This window comes from Monoraphidium neglectum (genome assembly GCF_000611645.1).
Source record: "Monoraphidium neglectum strain SAG 48.87 unplaced genomic scaffold scaffold01536, whole genome shotgun sequence".
In the NCBI taxonomy this organism is placed as follows: Eukaryota; Viridiplantae; Chlorophyta; class Chlorophyceae; order Sphaeropleales; family Selenastraceae; genus Monoraphidium; species Monoraphidium neglectum.
The window spans coordinates 1-8,990 of NW_014012092.1; the positions used below are offsets into that span (position 1 = coordinate 1).

General features: G+C 65.4%; 5 protein-coding genes across 5 annotated transcripts in view; 1 reads left to right on the forward strand and 4 right to left on the reverse strand.

Moving 5' to 3' along the window:
* Positions 1-709: 709 nt before the first annotated feature.
* On the reverse strand, positions 710-1,042 carry MNEG_8213 (hypothetical protein; the record flags this gene model as incomplete). The annotated part of the gene is made up of 1 exon (XM_014043310.1): positions 710-1,042. A coding segment is annotated over one exon (333 nt), but the record flags the coding sequence as incomplete, so codon positions are not given.
* A 1,065-nt stretch (positions 1,043-2,107) lies between these two features.
* On the reverse strand, positions 2,108-3,561 carry MNEG_8214 (hypothetical protein; the record flags this gene model as incomplete). Its single annotated transcript, XM_014043311.1, has 2 exons — positions 2,108-2,935; positions 3,211-3,561. 2 exons carry the CDS (start codon positions 3,559-3,561, stop codon positions 2,108-2,110), a joined length of 1,179 nt encoding a protein of 392 aa, XP_013898765.1.
* Positions 3,562-4,783: 1,222 nt separating this feature from the next.
* MNEG_8215 (hypothetical protein) lies at positions 4,784-5,155 on the forward strand (the record flags this gene model as incomplete). Its single annotated transcript, XM_014043312.1, has 1 exon — positions 4,784-5,155. One exon carries the CDS (start codon positions 4,784-4,786, stop codon positions 5,153-5,155), a length of 372 nt encoding a protein of 123 aa, XP_013898766.1.
* A 709-nt stretch (positions 5,156-5,864) lies between these two features.
* On the reverse strand, positions 5,865-6,991 carry MNEG_8216 (hypothetical protein; the record flags this gene model as incomplete). Its single annotated transcript, XM_014043313.1, has 4 exons — positions 5,865-5,905; positions 6,214-6,299; positions 6,487-6,607; positions 6,835-6,991. 4 exons carry the CDS (start codon positions 6,989-6,991, stop codon positions 5,865-5,867), a joined length of 405 nt encoding a protein of 134 aa, XP_013898767.1.
* A 674-nt stretch (positions 6,992-7,665) lies between these two features.
* The window catches only part of MNEG_8217 (subunit of VPS-C complex), a gene marked incomplete at both ends in the record, with an annotated part of 5,845 nt that continues 4,520 nt past the window's right edge, over positions 7,666-8,990 (reverse strand). The window contains 2 exons of the mRNA XM_014043314.1: positions 7,666-8,037; positions 8,399-8,522. Coding sequence (XP_013898768.1) covers positions 7,666-8,037; positions 8,399-8,522 — 496 coding nt within the window. The remainder of the gene's footprint in view (positions 8,038-8,398; positions 8,523-8,990) is intronic.

Genomic DNA, 8,990 nt, shown 5'->3' on the forward strand with positions numbered 1-8,990 from the left:
AGGACTGCCCCCTCCGCTGCCCCGTCCGCCCCCTCTTGCAAGGCCCCCTCGTCATCCTGCTGCCTGCTATCCAGTTCGATTATCACATCAATCACCGCGCGCCCCGCCGCGCGCCGGAAGCCGGCTATCCGCCGCCCAACGAGCCCCCGCAGCCCGGCCAGCCCCGCGGACACGCAGGGCCCCTTAGTGATGTGGGTCTCGATCCGCGGCCCCCAGGGCCGCCCGTCGACTGTCGCCTGCAAGCTGACGGCGAGGCGCCGCGTCGGGTGCATGTCCCTGGCCCGGCCCGGCAGCTCTTCAGGATACAGAGCAGCCACAAGGGCCCGAGGCAGCCTGATGCCGTGAATGCTGTTGGAGAGCCTGCCGCCCGCGTAGGTGGTGAACGTGATGCGCTGGGACTGGGTGTTTAGGGCGTTCGCACGAGGAGGAGGGGGCCCGCGCGTGCGGCAGAGGCAAGGGTGGGTGCACGGGCGGCGAGGCGTGAGGCAGCGGGTTCGGGAGTCGAAGAGGCGGCGCGTGAGCGGGGCGCGGTTTTGGGTGCGTCGATCGGGGCCGTGGTTTGTACTTTGCCAACATAAAATCTGGTGCACACTGCCAATGGAATGCATGGTGTACTCCCCTCAATGAAAGCGGCAGGCAGGGCGGGCCAACAGCACCCGGATCCTAATCCTAATCCAGCAGCGGGCTGCCTCCGCCAGCCCCGCCTCACCGAAGCCCAAAATGTGCCCACGGGCGCGACGCAGGCGTCGGCGTCACCGTCGGCGTCAGCGCCGGCCTCTAGCGTACCGGCATCCGGCTGCCGCCGAGTTTGCGGCGCCCTGCCCTCTGGCCGCTTCTGGGCTGGCCCGTCTGCGAACTCCTCACTGCTGCTGCGCAAGGCGCAGCCCGGAACCTCCCCTGCCGCGCCCTGGCCCCTCTCAGCAAAGGCCATAGGCGCCGCCACGTGTGGCGTCACTGTCGGGGCCTCGGCTGTGGCAGCTGCCGGCATTACATGCGGCGGCGCGCTGCGGAACGGCTGCTCGTGCTGGCCTAGGGGCGGCATGCTGCCGCTGGGGCCCGACTCCAGGCGTGGGCGCTTCGAGCCTCTTTCAGTCCCGCCCTCTGCCTCGACAACGCAGCTGCAGCCCGCTTCATCGGGAGGCAGATCGTTCCATATTTCTTCGAGTGTCGAGAAGGGCACCAGTGCAAGCTTACTGCGCATGATGGATCCTGGGTGTGTGCGTGTCGCGCAATCAGATTTTTATTAGGGTTCAAAGTCGAGAACCGCTGGAATGCGGCTTGACAGCTGCGCGATTCGGATCAGTGCCAACTGCCAAGTTCCTTGAGCACGGCACGCAATCGAGGTTATTGTCGCTGAAGCAGGTCATCAGATGGGCGTCCCGTGTGCATGAATCAAAACATATACAAGTATTCAGAATTTTATGCCTGTAAGCATCGTCTCTGCATGCCAGCCACCGCGTTCAGCTCGCCAGTTGCTGCAGTAGACCGAAGCAGACCGTGCTGGTCAGGGGCACGACGCTCAGGGTGGGCGCACGGCATGCACGTGTATGTGCTATGCCGCACCTGCAGTTGACACCAGCCAAGCGGCCCACTAAATAGATGTATGGCGCAAGCGAGGCGAACCATTTGACCGGCAACCACTGCACCACCTCACCCAGCACAGCACATGCCGCACCGCTGTGTGCTCCATTGCAGCCTATGGACTGGAGGAGGTGGAGATGGTGGGCTGGGATGCGGCTTCGAAGTCCAATCCTGTTAGCCTGGATGGCTCCAGAAGCAGACAACTGCGGCAAGATAATGCCCTGATCCCGGCAAACCACATGTTGCACAAACCTCATCAACGTGATGTGCTGTACCCCTCAGCAGAGATAAGTACCGGTTGAGGCATGTTGTGTCAACAGCAACATTGGCATGCCTAACTGAGAGCACAGCAAAACATGCTCTACTCAGAAGGGCAGGCACAGCTGTTGACAGCAACCCACAAATCGACGGTGGGGCCAGGGGCAGCTGCAGCTGCGAATATGCTGACACCTACCCCATCGGGATACATCGCAACGGCACGCATCAACACTCGCTAAACATGAAAGCAACAATTCAGAAGGACTGCTCAGCAGCCGCGCGCCGCCACCCGCTCCATCCAGGCCCTCACGACCTCCACCGCCCCCGCTGTACACGCGCGCCGCAGCCGCGGGTACTCCATCCCCAGGAACCGCCGGCACCCGCCCGGCTCCTTAGTCGCCGCTTGCACGCCGCCGCACACCGCGTCGAAGCGCTCGGGCGGCAGGCCCAGCGCATCCGCCGCGCGCAGCGCCTCATTGTACGCTGACGTGGCGGCTTCCTGCAGCGCGGCCTCGGCCGCTGCGGCCTCATCAGCGGTGGCCCCCAACGATGGCCGCGGCGGCATGATAACCTCGCCCATTTCCAGAGCAATTATCCTCGCCGCAGTCCCCGCATTGCCACGAGTGCGCTGCACCGCTGCAGCCTTGAAAGTTGGCACCACCTCGGCGTCCGCCTGCGCACGGCCCTGGCGGCGCTCCGCCTCACGCGACGACGCGTCAGCGCCGCCGCCAGCCTCTGCCCTGCGCGGGGCCGAGGCCAACACAGCAGCCTTTGCCGGCCTGGAGGCGCGGGCGGCGGCCTCCCCAGCCAGCGCTAGCGGCGCCCCGCGCCCGCTGTTGGTCGCGCTGCGCTCAGCGGCGCCGCAGCGCTGCAGCAACGCCGGCCCTTGTGGCTGCTGCTGCTGCTGCTGCTGCTGCTGCTGCTGGCCGCCGCGCACAATGATGAGATCGAGGCCGTTGCGGCCGGTTCCGCGCCGGAAGGCGGTGAGCTGCGAGCCTGCCAACTCCCCCTTGCTGCTCAGGCCCACCGCCAGGCTGCCTGTCGCATTTATGCGGCTGGGGAACCTGGCTTCCCAGGGCTGCCCGTCCACCTCCAGCTGCACGCTGACATCGATCGGCGGCGGGGTTGCCGCAAACCAGGTTTTCAGCAGGCGTCGAGGGATGCGAACGCAGTGCAATCGCACGGCTGCTCCTGCATCAAGCCTTGGCTTAAGGGTGTGCGCCTGCAAAAGGTGTGCAATCGGGAGGCACAGGGTGGACATGCGGCCGGGGAGCGATCGTGGTGGGCGCGATAGGTGGGGGGGCGCGCGGGAGGATTACGCCGGGGCTCGCCGGCTGGCACCCGCCAGCAGTTTCCCGCGGCTTGCCTCACCGTGTCCAGCGGCCAGAGGGTCCCTGGACGCACGCCATCCTCCCCAGCCTCACTGCCTAGACCTCCGACGCCCGCCTCTGTCCACTCGTCGTCGTAGTCCTCCTCCTCCTCCTCCTCCTCCTCCTCCTGCTGCTGCTGCTGCTGCTGCTGCTGCTGCTGCTGCTGCTGCTGCTGCTGCTGCTGCTGCTGCTGCTGCTGCTGCTGCTGCTGCTGCCCCCACTGCTCTCTCTCAGACCCCTGTCTGCCCTCACTCCCAGCGCCCTCTTCCCCTGCATCCCGCTCCACCCACCATCCTGCCCCATCACCTGACGCCCCCTCATCCTCGCGCCGCCCCCTGCGCGTAATCTCCATTTTGACTGCCGCGGCCCCTGCCCCAAGCCGGAAGCCCGTCACCCTGCACCCAACGAGCTCCCGCAGCCGTGAGAGGCCTGCGGTAAGGATCTGCGCCCTGTTGACACTACTGACAAAGCGCGGGCCCCAGTTGCGGCCGTCGACCACCGGCTGAATGCTCACGTCCAGAGGGCACGGCACAGGCGCGCCGGGGCCCCATCGCGCCAGCTCAGCAGGGAAGAGGGCCAGCAGGAGACCCCTGGGGAGGCGGAACCCTTTGACGTACGTTTCGGCGCCGCGGCCGCCGCGCCGGTTTGGTTTGCGGCGGAGCCTCACGCGTTGGTTCTGCGGTCGCGGGCGCGAGGGCGGGGCGCATGATTGTGGGCGCCGGGGGTGGCCGAGCTGGCGACGCGCACGACACCCAACATTCACATGACCAGCCAGTTGCGTTGACAGAATTATCTGTGGTCTCAAGGGGCACGGCAGTCGTGCCAGGCAAGCCAAGGCATGGGCCGCCCTCGTCTGCAGGGCAGCGGCCTCACCACTGGCCAGAGCCCCTCGAGAGCGTTGATGCCCGCGCTGCGGCCGCTGCTGGCCGCCTGATGCTCGCTCCGCTTGCTTCTTCGCGGCCTCTTGTGCTCAGGGCCCGGTCCCCTTCCGCTGGTGTGGCCGTCGCTGCCTCCGCCCTCGTCGCCGTCTTCCTGTGATGCTCGCTCCTGGCCGACCGCCTGGGTTTGCTGCTTCGCCGGCGCCAGGCACTGCCAGCTCGGCAGCGCTTGCGCCGCCGCAGGTTTCATTATCAGTTGCAGTGGTGTGCTGTGTGCTGGCTGGTCGCCCTCCCATTGCTCGCTGCTGGAGCTGCCGCCCCTGCTGCGCGGACGTTTGCTGCCGCCACCCACGCATCCAAGCTGAGGCTCATCTAATGCTAGGAGGGCCGATGAGGGCACAAGAGACAGCTTAGAGCGCATGATCGCGTCGAGTACCGTGCGATGCGTGCAGGCCGAGGCACCGGGCAGATCTGACGTTTGCCGCTTTTGACGGCGGATGTCTTATTTTTATTATTTTTAAATGATCGCCTATCACATTTGCTGTCGGTAACAAAGTCCATCACTCGTTTCAGCTCGCCGAGTGGCTGATCCACATCTCAGAGCAACCCCGCTTTTCATGTGCAAGCAAAGCGGGCTTGCTCGAAATCAATACAGGGTTCTGGGAAATGATCGCTGTCTGCAAAGCAGCTGGCGCCATGGTGCGCCAGCACTTGCAGCCTGGCGCCTGCTTCGCAGCCCGCAGCGTGCACGCGCGAGCAGGCCATGGTGATGGGCAACAGCAACCCGTCGATCCCGCGTCAGCGCCCGAGACGCAAACCAGAAACGTCCGCAGCGACGTCGACGAGCTCTCGCACACCCCAGACAGCGACTTTGGTGGCGCGCCACGCGGTGACGTCACCGAGCATCAGCATCACGATGGTGAGGCAGCGCCAGCGGCGGACCAGCAGCTGGCGGAGGGGGCCCACCCGGCCGACCCCTACGCACAGGCAGGGGAGGCGCCACCTCGGCCGGATGACATGCACGATGAGGACGATGCCGCGCCCCCATCCGCTTCCTTCCCCGCCTGACCCATGGCATGCTCGGGGCAGCACGCTTGAACTCGGCCGACCGCCCCTCGCATAATTCCATGTTTTGAGGCGCAGCTCGCTGCGCACTTGTCTGATAGCGTAGCTGCCGTGGGAATCGCACCAGTGGCGCCTCTGCAAGGCGACGGGTGCTGTCTGCCATCAAATGGTGGATGCGGTTGCATGCGCATCCCCCCTGGCCCGCCCCCCCCCCCCAAGTCTGGCTTGCTGTTTACTGTAGAACCAGAAGCAGAGGGCATGCTTAAGTTCCCACATGGTGAAAAGTGCAGACCCTGCCATGCCGCATTGTCCTGCAAAACGCAAGCCAAATTACACAGGGGTTTCAAAGGGACCAGAATAATGACAGGGGTGGGTGAGGGCCAGGCGGGGCGCGCCCACGCGCTCGAGACGACAGGGGAGTACCCGGGTCCACGAACACAGCCGTGGCTTGGACATGGCGGGCGCATGAGGCGGCCCACAGCCTTGAGTCAGTGGGCGGATAAGCACGCCTCCCAAGTGCCGGCGACACGCGACAGGCAGGGCAGCGGGACAGCGACCACACAGACCTGTCCCGCAGCCGCGAAGAAAAGAGACAGCAGCCCCTGGCCACGCAAATGCTCTCGCCGCGGGGGTGCCGCAGGGGGGGGGCGAAGACTGCTGGAGCCACGTCCGCTCGCGTCCAGGGGCCGCAGTTGCGGCTGCAGCCGCGGGTTCAGGCGGCGGCGCCGGCCTTGGAGGACAGGATGATGCCCACTGCGTTGCAAAGGCGGTGAGAGGCATGATCCCGTCAGATCAGGTGAAAGCCAGGAGGTGCTGTGGGCAGGAGGCTCACATTGTGAGGCTAAGGAGTTGTGAAAACCAGCGATCGTTGTGCAGCCGGCCAAGCGCAGCCTAACCGCCCCAGCCTGGTGTGCGTCAACCGCGTTCGAACAGCCATGCACATGGCTTGTCACACATGCAAATGCTTTGAAAGTATGCCCGTCGCAGCACGCGCTCTGCTTCTGTGGTGTTCTTGAGTCTGCCGGCCAGCCAAGCCACCCTGTTGGAACCGTATGCCTCACCGATGAGGCCGTAGAGCGCCAGCGCCTCCGCGAAAATGAGGATGAGGATCATGCCCACAAACAGCTTGGGCTGCTGCGCGTTCGCCCTGTCATCGTGAGGGCGCCGCGGCGCGGGGCCGAGTTCGACAGTTCAAGACCTGGGGCTTGCGCTTTGTTCGGGCTTGTGCCCACTGGCATGTCACTAATCCAGGTACACCAGGCAGTTGGGTAGCTAGCTGGCCTTGAAGAGGCGATGCGACATGCAGGCAGGGGCTCCAACACCGCTGCACGCACCTGACGCCCGCATCTCCCACGATGCCGATGGCCATGCCCGCCGCAAGGCCCGCCAGGCCGCAAGACAGGCCAGACGACAGGTGCGCAAAGCCGTCAAACAGCGTGTACTTGGCCGGCGAGACTGCGGTGTACGGTGTGTGTGTGTGTGTGTGTGTGTGTGTGTGTGTGTGTGTGTGTGTGTGTGTGTGTGTACGGGTGCATTGACAGCAGCATCAGGCGCATAAGCGCAAGGCATTTACGTCGCGAGTGGGGTGCAGACTAAGCGTCCGCCACTTGCCCAGCCGCAGGTGCGGTGCGACAGCAGGCGCAGGCGCACCCCTGCCCCACAACCTGCGCTATGGAACTCACTGTTGGTGGAGATGATCACGGCAATGATAAGGCCGTAGATACCGAGCACACCAGCCATGACCACGGGCACGATGGACTTCATGACCAGCTCGGGCCGCATCACGCCCATGGACGCGATACCCACACCAGACTTGGCGGTCCCATATGCCGCGCCCATGCCTGCAACACAAAGATGGGTTGATCGCCCTTTGATCGCGCGCCACGGACGTTCTCGCACATCCTGATCGTGACAGAAGTGTTTAGAGACCACATAAAACGCTTGCAGCCAGCTGCGTGCGCTCCAGGAGCCCCAGGCACGAGTTTGGTGCCTCACAGCTGAAGATCAGGGCCGACGCAGCCCCGATGAACCCGAAGAAAGGAGCTGTATCCTGGCTTGACTCCGACATGGTTGCTGGTGCAGCGGGGGAGCTCGCTGATGTGATCTAAGTGAGCTAGGTCTGTTGCTCGGGTCGAACGGCAGCGGCTGTGCGGGTTCTAAGTAAGCTTGGAGGTATGTTCACTTCCTGTGTACGCCAGCGAAGTCCTTGGGTTGGTGCCACCACCTCCCCTGCCCCGCTTCTCAGCACACCCACCGCAGCTGCTCATGCTGCTTGGGTGACACCAGACCCGCTAGGGCTTCTTTCGACCGCACGTTGACCTGAGGTGCTGATGCATGCGTGCGTGTATTCAGCGCATGCGCAATATAAGCATCAACAGGCAAAGCAGCAGTGCCACCTCTCCGTCACAACACATGGATTGATGCAAACGTTTCAGTTACACAGACATGGAGGCAGCCGCTGCATGAAAAGTATCGATCCAACACGAGCCGGCGACGGAAAGTGTGCCCTGCGTTCACAGGCCGGCCACCGCCCAGATGCCGCCGCCGTTTGTCACTACCGCGCCGCCGCCGCCGCGGCCCGCGGCCCCCTCCGCCTCCCCCGCGCGTTTGTAGCAAAGGTAATGCGCGAGCGCCCCGCCGGGGTGCGCGACCAGCACGCTCCCGCCGATGCGCTTGTGGCACATGCAGCACGCGCGGTCCGAGGTCAGCACCACGCTCCGCTGCTTCGCGCGCACCTGGTCCTCGCGCGCGGCGAGGTTCTCGCCGCGCCGCAGGCTGCGCACGACAGAGAGGTTGCGCGAGCGCTCCGTGGCGTGCTGCAGCATCGCGCAGAGCAGCGGGGACAGGCACTCCAGGGGGAGGTCGTCGGGGAGCATGCCCAGCACCTGGGATGGAAGATGGGCAGGTTTGGGGCGTTCAGCACGTCTGTGCATGTCTGCAAGGGCATGGCACGCTAAGCATCGTCCGTTGCGAGAGCAGGGACCACAGGGACTGTGCGGCAATCAGAAAGAAAGGTGGGTGCCAGGCCGTACGGCAGCATGCGGTGGCAGCACCGAAGCCCGGCTCTGACGGGGGCGCGGGGCGCCGATTGCCTAGCGTGCAAGCATTCAGCACAGGCGGCGTGGAGGGACGCGCCGCAGCGTGCCCACCCAGGGGCCCAGCCCGTGCCGCACCGGGGCTCGCGCAGCGCAGGGCATCCAGGAGCGCAGGCAATGCTCAAAGCACGACCGGGCCGCCTCGCCGCACCTTTGAGGTGTCAATGCGCGGGGCCTTGCGGCTGAGTATCGCCCCGAGCTCGCCCCACGCCGCCAGGTCAACAGGCGCGCGCGCCGCTGCCGGCGACGGCCCCTGCTGCTGCCGCTGCCGCTTGCTGTCCGGCGGCGCCGAGCCAAGCCCTGGCGGGCCCTGCGGTCCGCGAAGGCGCACCACTCACAGAGTCTCAAGAGGGAGCGAGGCCGGCAGAGGCGTCATGAGCATAACACACACGAGTGGTGCCCATGCGGCGCTGAGCAGGCGCTTGCTTAGTAATTCATGGCTCCGCAAGCACAAGCCAGGGCTTGCCACCCTGAGTCACAGCAGCAGTTGGCGCCCCTGGCACGACCGCGCTGGTTGTTGACTCTATAAGTCGCACCTCCATGAGCGCCTCAAGCAGCTCAATATAGATGTCAGACGGCGGCCCCAGGAAAGACGGCAGCGCTGGCATCGAGAGCGGCAGCCCCGCCGCGCGCCGCGCCGGCGACGGCGGCCGCGGCGGCGCTGCCGCTGCCGCTGCCGCTGCCGCCGCAGCGTTAAAGCCGGATGCAGTCCGCTTCAGCAGCAGCGGCTGCGGGTTGGCGGG